The sequence below is a fragment of the Prionailurus bengalensis genome, chromosome B4 (assembly GCF_016509475.1).
Source record: "Prionailurus bengalensis isolate Pbe53 chromosome B4, Fcat_Pben_1.1_paternal_pri, whole genome shotgun sequence".
Classification (NCBI taxonomy): Eukaryota; Metazoa; Chordata; class Mammalia; order Carnivora; family Felidae; genus Prionailurus; species Prionailurus bengalensis.
In genome coordinates this window covers 115,273,572-115,298,001 of record NC_057358.1, presented here as the reverse complement: position 1 = coordinate 115,298,001, position 24,430 = coordinate 115,273,572, and the positions used below count along the sequence as shown (strand labels likewise).

Sequence of the window (24,430 nt, the reverse complement as noted above, 5' to 3'; positions counted from 1 at the left end):
GATCTCAATTTTAAAAGACTGGCTATAGTAGACTGCAAAACATGTACCCACGTTATTCCCCTCCCTCTCCCAACGCCCTTTGGGAAAGCCTTCCAATGTAGACTCTGGGCTGGCTTTAGGACTCACTTTAGCCAACAGATTAGCAAAAGGGATGCAAACAGAGGCTTGACAAGTGCTTGCACACTAGGGTTTGCCTCCTTGCTGCCCATGGGGACCCCCGCCACCACTGCCAAGTGAAGAAGGCAGGGAAACCTTTATGTAGAGATGAATGACCCAGACGCCTCTGTTGCTGCAGGCAGCAGCATGTCACTTTCCAGGCGTGCAAGTGAGCTGTCCCAGATCAGCCAGCCTCAGCCATCCCCCCAGCCGACCACGGATGCAGGAGGGCCCACAGAGATTAGCTGAGGCGACCCAGGTCAGAACAGTCCAGCTGGCTCCAAGAATTGTGAGCCAAGTTGTAAGCCAACACACCTTGGGGTGCTTTGCTATATAATAAAACTAACTTATCTGGCGCTAAACAAAGGAGGGATCCAATTCATTGTAACTTCCGGTGAATGTAAAGATTTAGCAACAAGGAACTTCCTTGCGTCACATCGCTGCTTACAACAGTCAAAAAGCAGAAACTACCCAAAGATCCATCTTGTATAATGGGGAATTGGTTAACAAATGATGGCACATACCTATGCTGGAATAGTATGCTACCACTAAACACAAAGGAGTAGAACAGCAGTCACACACGGGTCTATCATATTTGGTGTGCCACCAAATTTGGACCAGCACAATATTACCGCTCACCGGAACACATTCTACTCGTGTAGAAATGAACACTGAGCTGAGTGGATTGCACAGTGCAGTGGAGAGGGCTTCTGACTAGAGGAAGAAATAAAAAGCTCAGAATAAAGCCCAGAATGTTTACAGGAAAGTGCTCAACTTTGCTTTTTCAGGACATAAGTGTTAGGGGGGAGGAGCAAAAAGCTCTACTCAAGCAATGACATGGCCCTAAAAGAGGATCAAACACTGGGATAATGGTGGATGTTTTGACAGCGAAAGACAGTCTTACGTAGCTAGAGTCTTTTAATTTCTCCAGGCATGCTGCCAAAAATTATAGGACTTGGAAGTGTGCTCCAAACACAAAGGATGCTGAAAATCACTGGTATAGAAAAATCTTTAATGACATGGAAAGATAGCTATATGTTAAATAAAAGAAGCCAAGTGTAAAACAGCATGTACAATACAATCCTATTTTTTATTGAAGTATAATTGACATATAATATCCTATTATTTTCAGGTACACATCATAGCGAATTGATATTTTTACACATTATGAAGTGATACCCACGATAAATCTAGTTAACATCATACAAAGTTATTACAGTACTACTGACTATGTTCCCTATGCTATACATTGTATCCCCATGAGTTATTTATTTTATAGCTGAAAGTTTGTACCTCTTAATCCCCTTAATCTATTTTTTCTGCCCTCCCAACCCATCCCCTCTCCATCCTCCATAACCAACATTTTATTTTCTGTACCTATGAGTCTGTTTATGTTTTGTTTTGTTTGTTCATTTCTTTTATTTTTTAGATTCCACATATAAGTGAAATCATATGGTATTTGTCTTTTTCTGTCTTATTTATTTCACTTAGCATAATACTCTCAAATTTCATCTATGTTGTCATGAATGGCAAGATTTCCTTATTTTTTATGACTGAGGAATATTCCATTCTATATATACGCCACATCTTCTTTATCCATTTATCTATCGATGGACACTTAGGTTGCTTCCATATCTTCACTATTGTAAACAATGCTGCCATAAACAGAGGGGTGCAGCTTTTCCAACTAGTGTTTTCATTTTTTTCTGGGTAAATTCCTAGAAGAAGAATTACTGGATTGTATGGTACCTCTATGTTTAGTTTTTTGAGGAATCTCCATACTGTTTTCCACAGTGGCTGCACCAGTTTGCATTCCCACCAATAGTGCACGAGAGTTTCCTTTTCTCCACATCCTCACCAATAGTTGTTATTTCTTGTCTTTTTTGATACTAGCCATTTTGATAGGTATGAGGTGACACTTATCTCACTGTGGTTTTGATTTGCATTTCCCTGATGATGGGTGATGTGATTTTCACGTGTCTGTTGGCCTTCTGTCTGTCTTCTCTGGAAAAATGTCTATTCAGGTCTTCTGCCCATTTTCTACTTGAATTATTTTTCTGGTGTTGAATTATATGAGTTCCTTATATATTTGGGATATTAACTCCTTATCAGATAGAGATTTTGCAAATATATTCTCCCATTCAGTAGGTTGCCTTTTTGTCTTGTCGATGGCTTCTTTTGCTGTGCAGAAGCTTTTTGGTTTTGTGTAGTTCCAATACTCTATTTTTGTGTTTGCTTCTCTTGCCTAGGGAAACATATCCATACATACGTTGCTAAGGTTGATGTCTAAGAGATTACTGCCTGTGTCTTCTTTTAGGAATGTTATGGTTTCAGGCCTCACATTTAGGTCTTTAATCCATTTTGAGAATATCTTTGTGAATGGTGTGAGAGAGTGTTCTAGTTTCATTTTTTTTTTTTGTATGTATGTAACTATCCAGTTCTCCATCATTTGCTGATGAGATGATCTTTTCCCCATTTATATATTCTTCCCCTCTCTATTGTAGATTAATTCACCATGTATGTGTGGGTTTGTTTCTGGGCTTTCAGTTCGGTTCCATTGAGCTACGTATCTATTTTGGTGCCAGTACCATAATTTTGATTATTATAGCTTTGTAGTATACTTTGAAAACTGAGGTACCTACGTGATACCTACATCTTTTAATTTTGTGCGTCCTTTAACTACTTATTATAGTTATAGTTGATTTGACACAAGCCCATTTTCATTATAAAAATATGCAGCCATAGGAAAGTAACTGGGGGTAGAGACTAAAACTCGGGTGTCATACTGGTTATCTTTGAAAGACAAGAGTAGGGGTAATGTTTATTTTGTTTTTATTCTTGCCCAGTGGTATTTTTCAAACTGCTATAATGAGCATGCACTATTTTTATACAGAGAAAAATTAATAAAAGTTATAGTTTTTAAAAACTAAGAGGGCATACTCATGAACGCACATGCATGTGTATCCCAAACCAAAGTGGAGCAAGACTTTATCTTTTTTCGGGCAGTGCTTGCCAATGCTCTGCCTCTTCACTGTACTCCTTCAGAATTCTATTGGGGGTAGGCAGCCTCTGGAACTGTAGAATCTTCCACCATGCAAAAACACACGGACTCCTTGCAGGCGCATCGCCTACTCAATTCTCTTGGGAGGCGGGCAGAGGCATTCAGTATCACTTTTCACAGCCACAGGCAGAAATGAGGTAGTGATTTAGATGCTCTGTTCTTCCATTCTGCTAATCTTCTGCAAGAACGTGAGCAGGCCTAGCAGGCGCGACTGCTATTTGATGGCGGAGGCACCCTGCTCGTTAAGGGCAACAAGTCAGAGCTCTCTGATGGCCCTGGCAGCCCATGATGGGCAAGTTCATCACAAATTGTCCTTCACCGCTGACAGAGCACCAAGGTATCTTTGTGCATGGTAGACTCCAAGCAAATGGTGGGAAGATGAGCTAGCTTATCATCAGACCCATTTCTAAAATGCCATCTAGTCAGAGGCAGCAGAGCCCGGCCATACTCCCTTGGCCATAAATGCGGTGAGAACAAAAGCCAAAGCAATTCTCTATTAGCAAACCCAGGGGACAAACAGCAACGTAACAAGCCCAAGGTTCAAAATGACAGGCAGTTTATTGAAGATGCCATAGAAGTTCAGTCTATCACTAGCACAGTGATGGGGCCAGAAGTCTGAGAATTTTACAAGACAGTGAATTAATGGCTGGGCTACAAAATGGAAAATTAAAGCTGATGGGGCCAGGCGACCATCCTTTTGAACTGCTTGTTGAACTGTGAAATAACTGATCTTTTTTAGTAAAGGGAATATGGTTGCCAGACATCTGAGAGGATGTTATCGATGTGCCACGGTCACCTTGGTGAGCACTCATTTCACGTTCAATTCTTCCATTCTATATTCTCATCCCGGAACACAGCGAGGTAAAAAGTCTAATTTTTTCCCTTTGAAAACAATCCTCGGTTAAGTTAGGATTAGGAAATAGATTGCCCGATTATTCAGAAGAACAGATCACAGATTGGGACTGTTCACCTGTCCTTCTCTTGATTGGACCCACGGTAGAATTAGTACGTTACATCACAGGTTAAAGCTTGGCAGGAAGCATGGTAATAGCACTTCCTCCTGCAGTGCCCTCACCTGTAGCCACTATTCGGCTTTGCCTGTGAACTTTGTCCATGTGCAGCCACAGCAGCAAATTAACAGCTCCCATTTGCTGAGAGCTGACAAGGCACTAGACGAGCCCTTGGCAGACATTATCTCTTTAACCATCACAAAAATCTTGGAAGAGGGGACAATCATTTCCTCATCTGTAGAGGCTTAGGTTAGAGAAGTGGAGTGATTTGTCCAAGGTGATGCTGCTAGCAGGAGGACAGCAGGACTCAAGCTTCTTCGAGGGGCACGTGAGAAAGAGGAGAAGCAGCATGGAGCAACAGGAAAGGAGCAGGGCTCCAAAGACACCTATTCTAGCTCATTCGGCCCCGGAAAATCATGCAATTTCACTACAGAAGGAGGCTCACCTCTCTTGCCCAACTGCTTCATAGGATTTTTGTGAGGTCCAAACGAGATCACATACATGAAAACAGTGAACCATTTGACAAATATCATGTGTCATTAATAAAAAGGCAGAAGACTAAATCATACTCCTTTAGAGCACAACACTTAAATCCCTACAATTTCAACGGAAAGACCACACCCTCTTTTTCCCCCAACTAAAGCCTTTGAACAAGTGGCACAGTTATTTTCTTAAGCAACCTTGTAAAGATCAAGGGCTCAGGTGTGCATGCTGGTACCTGAAGTGGTCTTGCAGGGGAGCTTCAGTGTCTTAAATTTAATGCAGACACCCTGCCTATTTACCTTGACTGGAGAAAGTAAGAATTTCGTTATTACTTGTAATTCTGTTTCAAAACAAAAATGACTTCTGTAATTACGCACTTTTAATCTCTGCACTACAGGAATGAGAAAAACAAACAAACAATACTCTCTCATGAAAGGGTCACATTATATATAGTAATTCACTTTTTATTATCATCATCATTAATAGCAAAGTGTACAGGTCAGTTTCCAGGAAATATAAAAGTGGATGATTTATATATAGGACACCTGCATGTAATGTGATAACACAGTAGGTTTGTGTGTGTGTGTGTGTGTGTGTGTGTGTGTGTGTGTGTTTGAGCCAGTATGATTTACCAGTTTACTGAAAGGCAACCACACAATTAAAACCTGCACAATTAAAACAATGCAATCTTCAAGCAATTAAAAACAACCAATTGTCAATGTGGTAGAGCCACTGAGTAATCTGGCCTTTCAAGTAATATCAACTGGAAATCCTATTTTCTCCTTTTATCTAAGAATCTTAAAAAGAAAACAACAACAACAAGAACAACAACAACAACAAAACCCCCGAAAACTACCTGCCCTGGGAGAAAGTCAGGATTCTGCACATGCAACTTGGGGACATGCTCCCCATGGGTGGATGGAGGGAGACACCATTATTCCAACATGTGCTGGAGCACCGAGGGGTCCACCTCCACGGCCTGAAGGCCTCTCTGCAAGCTCCGGAAGGTGGCCTGCTTCCCGTAGCGCTGCCGCCAGCGGACGAAGGCCTCCACCATCTGTGACTGCACGTTGTGGGGGTGGTTGGCCTTACAGCGGTAGATATCCGTCTGGGACAGTCCCAGAGACAGCACCACGGGCTCCCACTCAGGGCCCAGCCTTTGCGCCAGCTGGTTAATCTGCTGGTCGGATGGGGAGCTGTTGAGGATGTGTGGGGGGATACCGGTCATCCGGTCATCTGGGGAAAAGAAAGACATAAAGGTGAAAAGAGCAAACACATCAGATGGGGGCAGACATGGAAACTGTGGGAGGACAGCCCAACACTTCCATATGGAAGGGCCAACTTTTCCTAGTCTTCCTGGGGGCTGCTCAGTAAAAGGCCATAAACAGGAGTTTACAAAACACCATTTAGCATCTATGAAAATGTTTATTGCAGAAAATGTGAAAATAAGAAAATGACAATACTAGAAATCCCATCAGAGAAACCCGCTGATAATGATTTGATCTACAGTAAAACCTTGGTTTGCAAGCATGTTCCAGAAACAAGCTTGTAATCCAAAGCATGTGTCCATCAAAGTGAATTTCAAGAACCATTGGCTCAGTTGTGACCATGTGACATCCGGCATCACATACTACTCGTATTGCAAGACGTCGTTCATCAAGTCAAAATTTACTAGAAATGTTTGCTCATCTTGCGGAACACTCGCAGAACAAGTTACTCACAATCCAAAGTTTTACTGATATTTCTTTTCCGTTTTTTTTGTATATAAAACATACATTTAGGATTACCTGGCACATGGTGCTTTATCACATGATTTTTTTTCACTTCCATATCTTTCATCAGAGAGGCCAAGCAGGGGTTTCTGTGGGGAATTAAGAATGCCAGCCTGGGCCCCAGGGGTGACACTCTCTCCTGCAGGAATGGCTAGTGCTGGAGGGTAACGGGCTACATGGAATACCTACTCTCTCCTGATAAACGTGAACACTACCCAGAAAAGTTGCGGTTTCTAACAGAAGCAGAAGCAAAGAGGCCTGCTCAGGAAAAATAAAACTTAGGGGCCACGAGGTAGCAGGAGGAGAGTTACCACCCTGGCAGAGCCCAGTGGAGGAAGAGAAAGCACGTGCTGTGGAGGGGCAGTGAGAGAACCTGACCCTGCACCTCCTGGATCCCCGTCTCCCCGAGGCCAGTCTGCTAAGGAACTCTGACACTGAGTGAGTGACTACAGACGGGCCAGGCATATCCAGTAAGAAGTACCATCAGTTATGATGTAGAAGGCCTTCCAGAGGAAGGGGCTTAAAGCTAGGCCCTGAACACGAGGGAAAGAGCCCAGTGAATGGAAAGATAAAGAAGTGTGTCCCGCACAGAGGGGATTGCCTGTGCAGAGGCCCTGAGGCAGAAAACCATGGTAAATCGAAGAAAAGAAAGCAGTTCGGGGTAGCTAAGCGCAGAGAGTCAGAAGGACTCCAAACATCCCAAATTCTGGGGCTGCTTATTGGTTAGGCCGGGACTAGAAGTGAGGTTTTCCTATCCCCGGCTCAAATGTGTGCACGACAGTACTCTACTTGTACTACACTTTGTCACCAGTATTACAGGGATCTGGAGTCAATCCTACTTCACACTCACCAGCTCATTGTTTAGATTTATGAATTCAAGAAGAAGGCACAAAGCATCCTATTAGGACAGCTAATGTTTTCCACCACATGTGCCTTTGGTCCCGAGGCCCTTGCCAGTATCTTAGGCAAGTTGCAAGTTGCTGAGTTGCAAAAATACGGTTAAGGACTCTGGTGGTGTCGAGACTATAATTTTTTTTTTTTTTTTTTGGAAATGATTAAGAAGCAATTAGAATAATGATGATACTACTGACAATATTTTATATTAACAGTAATGATTTTATAGCTTTTATAAAAATATGGGCACTTTTATAAAAATGTGGGCTCATTGAAAAAGCCCTTATTCCTTATTATTCAAGGAAAATAAAAAAAGTACAAAGAAGAAAACAAAGCATCCAGTATCCCACCACTAGACTTACAGTTGCCATACATCATTCTGGGCATTTCTTTATGCACACATACTGCTAAAAGGGTAATATAATAGCTTTTGTCTCATAAGAGTTACTGATTTTTGCTTGAATATAACACACAAAAAAGAAACAGAGATGAAACTAAATGGCTTTCTGACCTACAGTCAAATATTTAAACAACAATGACAACATGTACACCCAAAAGATATAATGCTGAGAAAAAAAAGTATAACATAATTTATATATTTTCACATATAAGTGGTAAACTATATATTTTCACATTAACACTCTATAATTAACACTTGATATGTCCTGTTCATTCCGTCATGATTTTTCTTGCTTATATCATTTTTATTGTGTTGGGTGCATAACATTTTTATGCTTCGGTAACAATAATCTGCCACCCCCTCGCCCCCCACCCAAGTTGTTTAGTCTTAAAACTACATTATAATGGTTTGAATGTTCACCAAGGCTTTTTTGTTGTTGTTTGTTTTAAACCATGACTTTTCTACTTCTGAATCTGTTCTTTTGATTTGAGTCAGTTGGGTCAATTTCATCACAGGGTGATGTTTTTCAAGAAACGCTCATGGTCACCATATTCTTTGAGTTCCTTCAGATCAGGACTGTCTGCTTTCTGCTTTCACTGTTGAATAATAAGCAAACAAATTTATATATTGTTTTACTATTATACTTTTAAAGTTTTTTTAATGTTTATTTATTTTTGAGAGAGAGAGAGAGCGAGAGCAAGCAGGGGAGGAGCAGAGAGAGAGAGGGAGACACAGAATCCGAAGCAGGCTCCAGGCTCTGAGCTGTCAGCACAGAGCCCGATGCGGGGCTCGAACCCACGAACTGCGAGATCGTGACCTGAGCCGAAGTTGGACGCCCAACCGACTGAGCTACCCCAGGCGCCCCACTATTATACTTTTACATTATAAATATAATTCTATATTATTTAAATAATTTTATTCCTCTCCTAAGTTTGTAGGTTGTGCTCATATTTTATGGTGGGGAATGTTGGTATGGGGAATTTGGACACCAACTTGACCGTCCCCCATTTTGTAGAACTTGTTTTTTCTGTCCGAAGCTTATGATCCTGAAGCTTTAGACCAGAGTACATCTTGGCCATTCTCTATCTTCTTTTCTAGATATGTAGCATGATCTTCTGACTGAAGATTTAGCCCTTCTTCCCTTTCAGAAAAATCTGCTTGTGTTGTATCTCTGCATTCTTTTTCTGTTCCAGATGCCGGATGGCTTTGCCAATCCGCCATGGCTATCCCTTTCTGTCTTATTACCTTAACTCCCTTCCTGTGATTATCTCATGCCTCTGCCCCATGCCATTCATTTGATGTTTGGTTATTTTTATGCTGTTTTATTTTGCTTTGGGTTTTTGTTGTTGTTGTTGTTGGGTTCAAATCTTATATTGTGTTTTTATTTCTCAATTTCTTTTCTTGGCTCTTCAATCTAGCTTTTAAAAATCCCATTCCACTTCATATCCATTAGGATGGTTATTGTCAAAAAAAAAAACAAAAAAAAAAAAACCAACTCCAGAAAATAACAAGTGTTGGTGAGGATATAAAATGGTACGGCTGTTATGGCAAAGAGTATGGTGGTTCCTTAAACAATTAAAAATGGAATTACCATACAACCTAGCAATTTTACTTCTGGGTCATAGTCCTGAAAGGATCGAAGCAGTGACTCAAAGAGATATTTATACCCCCATCTTCACAGCAGCACTGTTCCCAATAGCCGAACAGTAGAAGCAAACCAAGTGTCTATCAAGGGATGAAGGGATAAACAAAATGTGGTAGATTACACATTAGAACATTATTGAGTCTTAAAAAAGGAAAAAAGCCTGACTCGTTCTATGTGTGTGAAATTGGAAGACATTATGCTAAGAGAAGTAAGCCAGGCACGAAAGGACAAGCACTCTGTGATCCCAGTCATATGAGCTACCTATAGTAGTCAATCCCACTGAGATGGAAAGAATGAAGGTCACCAGGGGAGGGGAGAAGGGAATGGGGAACTGTTCAACGGGTAGCAGGTTCTGCAAGACGAAAAGAATTCTGGAGGTTAGCTGCACAATATGAATGTACTTAACACAATGGAATTGTACACCTAAAAATGGAAAAGATGGCCAATTTTATGTTATGCATATTTTACCACAATTAAAAATAAAAATTAGGGGCACCTGTGTGGCTCAGTCGGTTGAGCATCCAGGTCATGATCTCACAGGTCATGGCTCAGGTCATGATCTCCCAGTTCATGGGATCGAGCCCTACACTGGGCTCTGTGCTGTCAGACAGCTTGCTTGGGATTCTCTCTCTCTCTCTCTGTCTCTTTTTGCCCCTTCCCTACGTGTGCACGCATGCATGCACCCTCTCTTTCTCTCTCTCAAAATAAATTTAAAAAATAAAAAATAAATAAAAGGAGGGACTAATCTTATAAAAATAAATAAATAATGAAGTTTAAAAATCTCGTTGTTTTATCGTAACTACACTGAGTTTTTATTTCCACTGAATCCATACTGAGCTCTCCTATAGCATGAAATATTCGTGAGGTTGAGTTTTCTTGGGTTGGGTTTCCACTCAGGCCACACTGGTGTATGTTTACTTTCTGCAAGCCGTGTTCCTTTCTTTTTTCTCCTGTAGCATTTTTGCACAGTTGTCACGACACTTATCTTCATCTTGCTCCCACTTAACACGAGCATCTTTATCCAGGGCTTCTGTTTGCTCTCTTATGGTAAGCCAAGGTACCCTTGACACTTTCTCCCTCTGAGCTACAACTTGGGGTTGGCTGTTGCCTTCTATGCAGTGTTCTGCCACGGAGGAGAGATAGGACTCACTAGCCTGCCCTTGCTGGGAGTGCGGTGCCCCGCTCTCTCTTTTGGAAGCCAGTTAAATGTCTTGTACCGAGCCTGCTTTGCCTAGCCCGGGTGCACTTGCTCCTGTGGTCTCTTTCCCGTAGCTCAGCGTGGAGACTGGGAGATGGCCTGCGTTTGCTTGCCTTCCTGCCTCTGCTGAGGGTGCTTCTTGACATTTACCAAGGCCATCCACTCACCTCCTCCACCAGCTTCTTTTCATACTGATCTGAATTAACAGGAGTCCTTAGGATTTTGTACACTTCCCTTCTTTTCCCAGGATTGCTTCTGAAGGGTCAGGGTCTGGTGTTTCTTTCCCTGCCCGCCCCTTTTCAAAGCACATGGCATAAAAGCCGTGATTGGGTTTTGTTGTTGTTGTTGTTGTTTGGCTGCCGCTGGCGAATGTTTCTGCTTTTAACTTTTTTGGTTCAGTTTATCGGGTGTCGGGGAGGAGCCTGTGACTGCCGCACTCGGTCATCATTCTGACTCCTGGCCAACTATTAATGCAACATACGCTTTGGGCCAATTATTTGGGAGCGAGGGCGGTATTTGCTCTCATTCCTCTACACTTCAGGGTCACATATGCCTTGTGAATACTGCCACATAACTGGGAGAGGGCCAGCAATCTGTGGACACAGTCTGGAGCAAAGATAACTGGCACACGAGCACGACACAGCCAAGGGCAACTCAAGCCCTTCCAAGGAGACCTTACACACAGAAAGAGAGAATAACAGCTGTTTGTGCTGTCTGACCTCTATCAGGAAAAGAATCCTCACGAGGCCCTTCCAACTCGTGAGTTCTGCTGAATATGAAGTTATTTAAAAATGAGAATCCTAAGGCTGGAGTGTCAACATCCAAGGATTTACTGCATAAAATCAGGTCAAGCTATAAATGAATCCACCGTGACCATCTGGACACTGCTCCTCAAAGCTTGCTGTGCGTACCACTGGGGGTGTACAAGATGATATCAGGTGGTACATGGGTGAACATTCTGTATTTGAATTGTCAGGTACCTACTTAAATACAATTAGAAAAGTATAAATACCATTTCAAACTCATGACTTGCAAGACAAGTAAATGAAAGTACATTACAAAGTGGATATAGGATGACAAAGCAAGTGATCAAAAAAGAAAAATAAATGTTTAAATCAACAGTAAATTTAAATTAAAGGACGAACTTAGCGGCACCTGTGGTACAAAGATACAACAAAAATTGTACAAGCAGAACCCCAATGACAGAAGTGTGGGGGACGTCGAGTGTTTCTACAAAGGGTGCTATTGGCACTTGAGGCAGGGAGATCCGCTCGGCAGGGCTGTCCCAGTGCACAAGAAGGCCTTCAGCGTGCACTTACTAAGTGCGAGTAACACCCTAGCCCGAGCACACAAGTCCACATATCCTGGGCTGAGGCAATACTGTTCCTGGTTGAGAACCACCAGATACCGTGGCATAGGTATCCACTAGTTTTAAATACCCTAAAGCAGGGATTCTCTCCCTCTATACTGACAGAATGTTCTCTCTTATACAGATCCTAAATCCTTCCTGCAACTCTTCAATCCCATTCCTGGTGAAGTTCAAACTCCCATGTTTCAGAAGAAACAACATTCCCTGACAAACGGGTCTATCACAATGAAGCCATGCATTTGAAGGGATAAATGCCCCCCTCCCCAGGTCTGCTCCCCACCCCCACCCCCGTCCCCTCCCATCCTTCCACCCCCCCCATCTTTGTGGTCATGACATGAATAAAAACAGCATAATGTTCCCCTCTCTTTCTCTATCTCCTCCTCCCTCACTCATACCAATCAACAGCTGTTCTGGCCTCAAACCAAAAGTCTCCTTCCCAATTCTTATTGCATTTAGAGTCAAGTATAAAGATCCACACTTCACTTTTTTGTTTCTTATAGGTCACTTGTCTCCCAAGCTCATTATGGGCAGAGATCATGTCTTCTACTTCTTGCCCTCCTTCTCCAATCTTTAGCCCCTTGCTAAGCAGAAAATGGAGCTCAGTGTACAATAACTAATCACATTCTTAAAAAGTTGCTCCAAGTCAAGTTTCCAACTCATCATCTACACCAGCTGGGTGCTTCTGACTTTTTCATTCGTTACAGAAAAAGAAGTCATCTCTTCCAACAAATCTCTGTGCAGGCAACACCCTGTGATCTATCCTGGCTGAGTATGTAATCTCTGAGTGAAGGAAAGCCACGAGCCCATCCTCCCTGGTAGACCTCTCTTTTTTGAGCTGTATTCTATAATATGCGGCCACCTTAATGGTGACCTGCAAGGAGGAACTATACAGGATTCCAAAGCACAGTTCAGAGAATGAAGACTATGGAAGGTCACAGAAGACATGTAAGCAGCTGCTGGGAGACTCAGACACATCTATGCTCAGGAATCTACAATAACGGAAAGGATTTCAAGGATAAATTCTTTTAACTATAAACTTCTGTAATATAACCAGAGATGTAAGTACATATGAGTCCCTTATAAGAGTGACTCAGCTGGACATAGGGTTGCAGTTTTAGAAACTATGTATGTTCCTTTGCAGAACTTGGTAACATATCCCTCTTGCCAACTCACTGCTGTAGTCAGCCGCTATCACTGCTGCGACTATCATTATGCTTCGGGTTTGCTGGACCAGAAAAAAAGTTGAGCTATGAGACTTCCCCCTTCTAATGTGGCCACTGTTGGAGTAAAAGGCTAATCCCTGCCTCAAGGACATGTAAGGCCTCTACTCAGGTTGAGTCCACTGATGTTCCACTGACCAACGCAAGGCATGTGGCCAGGACCAGTGTGACAGGGAATTAAGTCTTGTCATAGGGTGGGAGGAGTAAAATTTTGCCAAGCAATAATCTATAAACACTGACCCAGCAATTGCACTACTAGTTATTTCTCTAAAGGATACAAAAATGCTGATTTTAAGGGGCACATGCACCCAATGTTTATAGCAGCACTATCAACAACAACCAAATTATGGAAAGAGCCCAAATGTCCATCAACTGATGAATGGATAAAGAACATGTGGTGTGTATATACGTGTGTATATACGTGTATATATATATATATATATATACACACACACATACATACAATGGAATATTACTCAGTGATCAAGAAGAATGAGATCTTGCCATTTGCAACAACGTGGATGAACTAGAAGGTATTATGCTAAGCGAAATGAGTCAGAGAAGGACAAATATCATATGGTTTCATTCATATGTGGAATTTAAGAAACAAAACAGAGGAACACAGGGGAAAGGAAGCAAAATACTATAAAAACAGAGAGGGAGGAAAACCATAAGACACTCTTAAACACAGAGAACAAACTGAGGGTTGCTGGAGAGGAGGAGGGTGGGGGGATGGGCTAAATGGTGATGGGCATTAAAGAGGGAAGTTGCTGGAATGAGCCCTGGGTGTTGTATGTAAGTGATGAATCGCTGGGTTCTACTCCTGAAGCCAATACTACACTGTATGTTAACTAATGTGAGTTTAAATAAATATTTTTTTAATTAAAAAAATGAAAAAAATCCACAAGTGTACAAATACATTTTTTTTTAAATCTAGATGAACTGATACTGGGATACATAAAATACGAAAATTAGTGCCGGAAAAAATAGAAAACTCAAATAGGTCAAAGTATTAATGAAATACGTTGAAATGGCAATCAAAGCACTTCCCTGCTAAAGAGCCCTAGGCCCAGACAGTGTTCTGGTGAGCTCTATCAAATGTTCATGAAACGTTTCACTTCCTAGCTTCTATAAGCGATTCTAGGAAATAGGAAAATAACAAAAGTTATGTAGCCTATTTTAATTAGGCTGCTTTATTTTTTGTTCCACACAGAATAAGGAGAATACAAGAAAAGAAAGATTACAGGTTCTTTGCAATTATTATTTTAGATGTAAAAATCCTAAATATTCACTGAGTAAAAAAAAAATCTATTAAAATAATATATTGTGAGCAAGTAGAATTTATCCTGGGATTACAATAATTTCCATATTACAAGGTCTATCAATTAATCCAACATAGCAATCGTCCAAAGTGGTAAGTCACTATTATCTTAATAGATGCAAAGAAGTATTTGATAAAATTTGATAAAATTATGATTCCTTAAAAAGATATCTTTAATTAGGAATGTGAGGAACCTCCTTAACTTGGTATAGAGAAAAAGAAATTAGGTACAAACATTTGAAGGGAAGAGGTAAAACGATCACTGTTTTCAGGCTAGTTGATCTAATATGTAAGAAAAGGCCAAGATCAACAGATAATCCATCAGAACAAGTGAGAGGGTTGAGTAAAATTGCCAGAAAACAAAAATAAAAACCAACAAACCAGTATTTCTGCATTCTAGCAATAATCAAACACAAAATATAATAATAAACAATAAAATTAAACAATAAAATTGTAAAGTATCTAGAGATTCAATTAACAAAGATCAAACAAGACCTCAATGGGGTAAATCTTAAGCATTTATTAAAAGACATAAAGCAAGATCTGAATAAATGGGGAGTCATTCGTGTTCTGGGTGGGAAGGCATATAAACATGACAAGTCTCGTAATGACAATTGAAATTTTATAATGGGGAAAGGAGAGGCTTTCTCCAAACTGGGGAGAGCTAATTATACAGAAAAAAATAAAACTGCACTTTTGTATCACACCATAAACAGTGATGGATTCCTTGCGGATAAAGGTCCAAACATAAAAGGTAAAACTGCTAAGTTAATAAAAATAACGGCGAGTGTCTCTATGACCGGCAGTGGGAAGATCCTTTTCAAAAGATAAATTTTTTTTTACATCAAAATTAAAGATTTCTGTGCAATGAAGGAGACCCTCATCCACGATGACGGAGCAGAATGGGTCTACACCCCAAGAGGGAAGACTACCCGGACAGTAGACGGTAGTTCCGAAACCAAGAGAAGAAAGACAAGCACCTCCACGGGGAAAAGGATGAAGGTGGGACAAGGCGATTCAAACAAAAGGGAACTCAAAAGAGAGAGAGATGCTCAAACACAGAAATTTAAGAAATAACAACAGAAATAACCATGACAGATCACTTTATGTGCCTGGAAATCTAGACAATGCCAAGCTCTGGCCGAGATGTGGAGACGCCGGGACTTGACTGGGCACTGGGCAGCCAGCCATTCTAAAAGCCAGCAGCAGGTGGGCAACACAGTACACAATCTCGTTCTCACACACGTGTACCCACGAAAAACTCTGAACCCCCCCCCCTCAGGGACATGTACAAGGTTGTTTATACAAAGTTGCATTATTTGTGCTAGCAAGTACACATATGCCTTCCAACCCGGTTCTCCTGTTTGGGGGTTTATAGATCCCAGAAAAATTCTCGTACAGACTCGTGAGGAGTCATGTACGAGGCTGTTTAGATCAGGTAACGCTGTGGGAGGAAAGGAGCTCGAAGCAATGTCAGAGCTCACTACTAGGGGAAGAGGCAAACATGAGGGAGTACAAAGGGAGTGCTGGACAGTTAGGATAAAGCAAAAATATAAGAAAAAAGAAGGAGACCTGTAACAATGGAATATTTAAAATGTATGTTGTAAAACACCACCACTGGTGAAAACACACACAAATGAAAGAACATATCCGAGACAGAAAAAAATGGTTTGTCGTGGGAGGGAAGGGAATGGAGAGGCTGGGGATGCCAGACTGAGAAAGCCAACCTGACTGGGCACCTCCCAGGGCCTGCGTTAACCTGGGTCCCTGAGTATAGCGTTTCTGCAGAGACGTCCCTTTGGCTGAGGCGCCGGCTGCCTGGAAATGAAAGAAAAGCACTTTAAAAAGAAAACTAATTAGAACCACTTGTTCCGATAGATAATCACAGAGAACAATGTGGTCCTCACAGAGAGGTGGAGAAATAAACTGGTCTTTCTAAAACTGATTCCTGGATAACGAAGTGACCGCCTACTCCAATAACAAGGCTGTGTTGCAAAATACAAGTAAATCAGACTTACTGCAATGGAAAACTTGATTTGACTATAGTCCGGAAGGTCAACAACAAAACTGCTAGCAATAACTAAGTTCTCACTGAAATAAAAGAGGGAAGGGACGGTGGCCACAGCTCTGGCTAAGAATTAGCAGGTGTAGGTCCTATCTAAATTTGAATCTGCCATCAACTGGCCACATAACATGGGGTAAGACACTTAGCCTCTCTCAGAATGTTTTCTCATTTGCAAAAGGTAAAACCAGATGATTGCCAAAGCCTCACTTAGATTATATTATTATATTATTATTATTATATTATATTATTCTTAGCTAAGATGATTGTCAAATATATAGGTAAATCGGTAGATATCTTATTCTTGAACATAGAAACAATTCAAGAACTTGTTCTGAGCCTTTCTTTAAAAGTCTTGGCAATCTACCTAGTTGGTATAATGAATAAAATAAAGATACCAGCAGTGCGATACCAAGGGTGAATACATGGAACCGTCTGCTTCAGATGCAAGCAAAAAAACGATGCACTGTTTCTAGAGAATTGAAAAACAATAATAAAACCACTAAAAATCTGTTTTTCATATCAACATGTGCCAAAAATTCTAAACAATGCAAATGACAAAATATCTCTTTTCTCTGGGGTGGAATGCTTCCCTGCCGGGTAGTCTGCCCTGATCCCCTTGACCCATTTCTTGATATCAGTAACAGGAACGCCACAGTAAAAAGATTAGTACAGAACACTGAATTCATTTATATATAAAACTAATTTTAAATAACTGAACAGAATCTAATGTTATATACCCCGACTATATCAAAACAATACAAGTGATCAGAATTAAAGCTAGATTCTAGAACAGAAGATAAACATTGTATCTTGACTTTGTGATGATAACAACGTCACTAACAAAAATCCAGAAGGGAAGAAGGACAGACTGTGAGAGCACCGATGATCTCATTTATCACAGTAGGAAGGAAATCAACACTTCCTAAAATGGAGAGGACGGCAGTCAGGATAGACTATTATCTATGGTAGGAGAGAAGCCCTGAATCTCAGTGAGGCCCACATGGCTCTTCAGGGCATCACCTGCACGACCTGGGTGCGCACTCTATGCTGCATTGATATTATGCTCCTCCACATTCACAGAAGCGTCCGTGCTCACCAAGACGGAAAAGAAAGGCTAAGAGATAGGAGATCTGGCAATTAAATACATCACTCCATAAGTGACCTTCTGCTCACTTCTGCTCACATTTTGTAGCTAAAGCAAGTCACAAGGTCATACCTAACTTGAAGGGATTGAGGGAGTACTCCTATATCCCTGAGGAATTCCTATAGGAATTCTCCTATGTCCCAGGATGGGGAGAGACCTGGGTGAACAGCATTAATGTCTCCCGAGAAACATAATTGGGGGGAAAGAAAATACAAAAACATCAAGTTCTTCATCATCTCTTAGCCACAGACGAAAAAAAATAACATTTCTTACTATGAAAAAAAAATGTTTATTCAAAGTTCAGTAATTTCTTAATTCTCACTTCATTTCTTTTACTCTAGTTAAATTCAAATAAAATTAAATGTAGTGGTTCTTAAATTTAAAAATCAGCATGTATCATATAACCATACTTTTCTGAAAGTATTTCTCCTTCCTCCCTTCCTCTTTCTTTCTTTCTTTCTTTCTTCCTTTCCCCTCTCTTTCTCTTATCCACCCATCCATCCATCCATTTTCCCATCTATAAACATGCTTAAAGAGATGTCCAACAGGATGTTCACTTATTGTTGAGGCTTACTTCTAAGTGATAGAATTTGTGATCTTTTCTTTTTACTTTTCTGAATTCCTGGGATTCTTTATATAAAGTGAGCATGTACCATTTTTATAAACATAGCAAGAGTCATTATTAGAATATGAATGAATGAGAGGAAACACCGGACCTTCTATCACTAAGCCTTAAAACCACTAGAGAGTGAGAAAGAGATGAACATAGCTTTACATTGCTGTAGGAAAGGACAGGGGATTATAGGAGCAGAAAATGTGGTATTTCATGATCATTGTATCTCGTTTGAAACTACAAAATGGGTAAATGCTGATAGCTTCAGGCCATGTAGCTGGTTTGAATCGATTATGTAAAGGACATACATTTCTCTGTTTTATCAATTTCTTGAAAAGCCCTTTATATTTTATTCAGAATAGTTGTTGATATATATTCAAGGCTGATACATGTCATTCCCACTAAATATGCAGTTAGTTGCTTATTGAGTTTAAAAGAGATGTTCTTTGGAAATGGAGTTGGTTTTTCCCATTTAAAAAATAAGGGACATTAAACACAAAAGAACGATTAATAAACTGAAAAGGGAAAATCATAACTTCTAACAAGAGCCTATTTACCCATTACACACAGTGGGGACGGGGATGAGAGCCCATGAGAGCCCATAATACTTCTGGAAGCCCATAGAAATGTTTTAATTTCTTTTCTTTTATTTTTTTTTTAATTTTTTTTTCAACGTTTATTTATTTGTGGGACAGAGAGAGACAGAGCATGAACGGGGGAGGGGCAGAGAGAGAGGGAGACACAGAATCGGAAACAGGCTCCAGGCTCTGAGCCATCAGCCCAGAGCCTGACGCGGGGCTCGAACCCACGGACCGTGAGATCGTGACCTGGCTGAAGTCGGACGCTCAACCGACTGCGCCACCCAGGCGCCCCTTTTAATTTCTTTTAAAATGAGAAGAAAAAAGGAACTTTAGGTCAAAGAAAATGTTTGAATGTATAATATTAATATATACATCTTTATAACAAGAGTCATAAAATGTAACTTTTAATATTTTTTTATGGAGGAATGGGCCACAAAGGCAAGAGTGCCTCCAGCCCATTCAAGTCATAATGCAGCCCTGCTTCTAACATCTCTAAGTTACAAGTTCATTGGCAGGTGGCAAAAAATTACTTGGTTTATTGAAACATGCTTAAAAACTACCTTTGGAAATTAAAAACAGAGTGTGATTGTTGAGAGACAAAATTCCAGAGTGCCTTGTAGATTACCCAGAGTGCGCAAGTGACTAATGCAAATTCTCAATGTTAATGACAACACTGCTTTTTCATAGGTAATAAGCAAATGACATTAAAGATTCCTTTATATGGAAGTTCCACTATATGGATATAAAGTTTTGGGTTGTCGCCTTTTTCTAAATAGGCAAAATGAGCTCCTTAATCACATTATTTTCCACAGATGATTGTTCTTCAAAATTTTCAAAATCGTTTAAAAATGTTTGTAACTCTATTTTAGTCCTCAAGATGGAAACATCAATGTTTAAACTGATACCCAAACTACAAGAAGCAAGCTGCCCCCATGGTCCCTTGATACTATCTTTGTGGCTGATTCCCAGGCAGGAAGGGGTAATGGGAGTTAGTTTAAGAAGCCTCAACTGCATATTATAAATTATAAAATAACTCTGGTAGCTATGTGTTCCTTATCAGTACTAAACCTGCCTGGAAGAAGGTAAGATCACTGATGAGTGCTTACAGGCAGCTGACTCCAGGCATCAAAAGTACATTCCTTTGACAGTTCCACGGGGCTGAGCGGCTTGGCGATAAGACCAAAGAAATAAAAGGGGATGGAGACCGTGTAAATTTGCCAAGCGAAATCTTTCAAAGTTATGACACAATAACCTTAAAAGTGAAAATTTCAGTCCTCATACCAGCAACTGGAGGAGGGGCACGAAGTCAGGTTTTTAAGTTGCTGCTTTCCCACAATTGTAAGAGACTATTCGTGTAGTGAGTGACATAATCAAGAATCAAAATCACTTGGATAGATCGATGGAATGATACTAACAAGATTTAATTTGTGTTGGGATAAATGTGACATCCTACCAAGCTTAGAAAATCAATCACAAAAGTACAGAATGTTTTCAGCCTGTCTTAAATGCAGTTCAAGGGAAAAGGTTCTGATGTTTTCATTGCTGGCAAAGGGAATAGGAACCCAGCACACGCACAACACTCTCGCATACAAACAACAAAACACCTCAGTTTGGAATCAGAAACGAGAAGACGATAGTCTCACAGAATTAACACGAGTCAGTCACACGGACCACTTCCAAGGTCAATGATCTGGCTGCACACTATATGGACAGAGATGCGGGACCCTGAATCTCAGAGATTATACAGACCTTGAACACCGGGTCTGCCCAAAGCCAGTAACCTGCAAACACACAGGAAGTCAGTGTGAAAGCACTCGGCACCCACCACAGTGAACCACAAGTTTTAGCAAGACAGAAACTGTGTATCAGTCTTATTCACAGTGAGGACCTCGCACATGTCTGGTACTAACAGCTCCCAAAAAATTTCTTTTAAGTCTTTAGTTAAAAAAAAAAAAAGTATGGAGGAAGCGCATTTTATGGAGGGGATGCATTCCAAACATCTCACACAACGTAAGCACAGGGGTACTGCCATGGAGCAAGAGCTAAGCACAGTAGAGAATTCCATTTGGCTTCAGAACTTTGTGATTCTTCACAAAATTGGAATTTTCTAGGATTTGCAGGACTTCAAATTTTGTGCCTAAAGTACTACTTATCGATGATTTCAAATATGTCTAATTTCACATAAGATGGAACGGTACTCTGAAAATAGATGCGTTAATTCAGCAAATATTAGCTGCGGCCTACAATGTTCCTGGTCACCTCTTAGTGCTAATAATGCAGCAGGGGGCAAATTTAGCTATTTATGCAAATAGTTTGCAGTGTGCCTAACACACCTCTGTGGAACTTTGGGAGTGAAAACGACCTATCTGGATGAATTCATTTATCTCACCAGGAAAATAATGCAGGAACTAAAATCAGAAGAATTAAAGTCACTTGTTCATTCTCACAATTAATAGGTGACAGAGCTCAGTCAGAGCCATCCACAGATACCTCTCCTAGCAGGTATTCAGTGTCTACTTAACAGTCACAATCAGCAGCTGAAGTTAACAATTTATGACAGGATCTCAGAAATAACATGGGGTAATCATGAATAACTATTCTTTTAATCTCCTTGTTCTTCTCAAAAAAAAAAAGAAAAAGAATATTTTTCCAGACTATGCTTTTCTGTTTTTTAACCTAAAAATTTTTTTATTATTGTATTTAAAAAAATTGTTAAGCTTATTTGAGAGAGGGAGAGAGAGAGAGAGAGGGAGGGAGGGGCAGAGAGAGAGAGAGAGAGAGAGAGAGAGAGAGAGAGAATCCCAAGCAGGATCTACACTGTGAGCACAGAGCCCGATGCAGGACTTGAACACACGAGCCGTGAGACCATGCCATGCCATGACCTGAGGTGAAATCAAGAGTCAGCCACTTAACTGACAGAGCCACCCAGGTGCTCCTTTAACCAAAAATTTCTTTTAAAAAAATATGTATTAGAAGCACGTGCATGTATGTGTGTGTAAAACTGAGTGAAAAGTTTAACAAAACAAAAAATACTTACCTTTTACTATATGATATCCTATTTTATTTTAGTCCTGATTCAACCATTAAAATGATTTCATGTTCCACAAACAGGTAGCAACAGGAAATCTGCTGAACGCTGTTCTACAATATATCCACCTGGCTAATTTCTAACTCTACATTCAATCATTAGCTTGTATGTCACCGCCTCAGAGAAGCCTCCCAGGACTCTTCCAAGTATAACCAACCACGCCCTTCTTCGAAGCCTGAAATGAGTGACAGTGAGAATACAGGCAACGGGCAGGGTTCAGGAGAGAATGGGAGGTGACACTGGAATGAATGTCTAGGCCACGCCTAAGCCCCACACTGGAACGGGAGCCCCTCGAGCACAGGGACGGAAAGGGTGCCTCCCATCGCTGATCGATTTCCTGGCCACCTGAGCACTTCCTGGCACATGACGAGTACTCAATAAGCAATTGTTGGAATAAGTCCTTTAGGGAGCTGATGAAAGGGCTGACCCCGAAAGCAAATAAAAAAGCCCATCCATCAGAGGCTGCACACTGGTAGCCAATGGACTTCATTTGGCCCGCAAACATGTTTCGTTTGGCCTATGCTGTTCAAAAAATACAGAGACAGCATTTGAAAATTGGGAGCTTTAGCAAAATTCCAGATTTGTGGCTTTGCTGGTCAGCTCACCAGAGTCATCCTCACGCTGGATACCCCCCAACATCCACTCTCTCCCACAATGCACGTGAAAGTCCAGTTCCTGGGCTGCTTTCCCTTGTCCTGGATCGCTCAGGCTCTACAGGTGTTTAATCTGTGACTCCTATACTAAGCCATAGTCCACAACAGTCTACTGCTTGGCGAATGAGCCTGCAGCCATCTGGGGAAAGAACAGCATAGCAAAAGGGACCCTTCTCACCCAAGAAAGCATAGATCCTCCCAATTATCTATGGTCTTTTCCCAGTGGGGGAAATCTGCCCGAGATAATTGTCGTCTTCTCTGCCTCTGGGAGGAGATTTTTTAAAAGGGTGAATTTATAGGAAATAGGGACCAGAATTAGAACATTTTATTTTTCCTTGTATCCTTTGGCACTGAATAACACCATTTTGCACAGGTGGGTTTTCAATAAACTTGGAAGTGAGGCTGTGGAAAATTTTTTAAATGCTGTACTGGTCTCAAAATTCCAGTTGTTCAGATTATAAAAGTGATGTTTGAATACCTTCCTCCCATGGACACAGCCTCATGAAAGTCCAACAACTCCCATTTGAAATCATGCTCCATCAAAATCCCAGCATATTTTTAAATAGGAATTGAGAAGGTAATTCTAAAACTTACAAGGAGATGTGAAGGAACTAGAACAGCCAAAATAATTAAAAAAAAATTTTTTTACCGTTTATTTATTTTTGAGAGACACAGAGAGACAGAGCGTGAGCAAGAGAGGGGCAGAGAGAGAGGGGGGCACAGAATCCGAAGCAGGCTCCAGGCTCTGAGCTGACAGCATATAGCCCAATGCGGGACTCGAACACACAAACTGTGAGATCATGACCTGAGCCAGAAGTCAGACGCTTAACGACTGAGCCACCCAGGCACCCCGAACAACCAAAATAATTTAGAAAAAGGACAAAGTTGCAGAATTACACTGCTTGATTTTAAGACTCGTTCTAAAGAAATGAAGACAGTGGAATATGTTCGCGAAAAGACAGAGAAATAGATCACCGCAACAGCCTGAAGTCCAGAAATAGATCTACAGCTACGTGAGCCATGGATTTTCAACAATGGTGTATAGGCAATTCGGCAGAGAAAGGAGAGTCTTTTCAAATGATGCTGAAACACCTGGGTATCTGTGTGCACACACAGAAAGGGGAGGACTTCAGCCTGCCAATTACAAACTTGAACTCAGAATGGATCAGAGTTCCGAATGAAAAACCCGTAACTAGATACCTTCTGCAAGAAACATTAGGTGGGAAATACCTGCAACTTTAGCTTAGGCAAAGATTTCTTAGAAATGACACCAAAAGCATGATCCATAATAGAAGAAGATTGTCATCAAAATGTAACACTTCTCTTTGAAAGACACAACTCGAAGAATGAAGAGAAACTACAGACTGGGAGAAAATGTTTACAAATCATATGTCTTATAAAGGCCTTATCTACAGTACAAAGAATTCTCTACACTTAATAAGGAAACAACCCAATTTAAAGATGACAAAGACTTGAATAGACTCTTCAGCTAAGAAGATATATAGATGGCAAATGAATACATGAAAAGATGCACAACACATCATTAGTCATTAGAAATATGCAAATTAATGGCACCAAAACAGACACATAGACCAATGGAATAGAATAGAAACCCCAGAACTAGACCCACAAACGTATGGCCAACTCATCTTTGACAAAGCAGGAAAGAACATCCAATGGAAAAAAGACAGCCTCTTTAACAAATGGTGCTGGGAGAACTGGACAGCAACATGCAGAAGGTTGAAACTAGACCACTT

At 40.8% G+C, this 24,430-nt stretch overlaps 1 protein-coding gene across 2 annotated transcripts in view; it reads right to left on the bottom strand.

Moving 5' to 3' along the window:
* Positions 1 to 2,577: 2,577 nt before the first annotated feature.
* Positions 2,578 to 24,430, bottom strand: part of CRADD (CASP2 and RIPK1 domain containing adaptor with death domain) — a 177,404-nt gene continuing 155,551 nt past the window's right edge. For both annotated transcript variants that reach the window (XM_043562106.1, XM_043562107.1), the window contains exon 3: positions 2,578 to 5,946. In XM_043562106.1, coding sequence (XP_043418041.1) covers positions 5,645 to 5,946 — 302 coding nt within the window. In that variant the 3' untranslated portion in view covers positions 2,578 to 5,644. The remainder of the gene's footprint in view (positions 5,947 to 24,430) is intronic.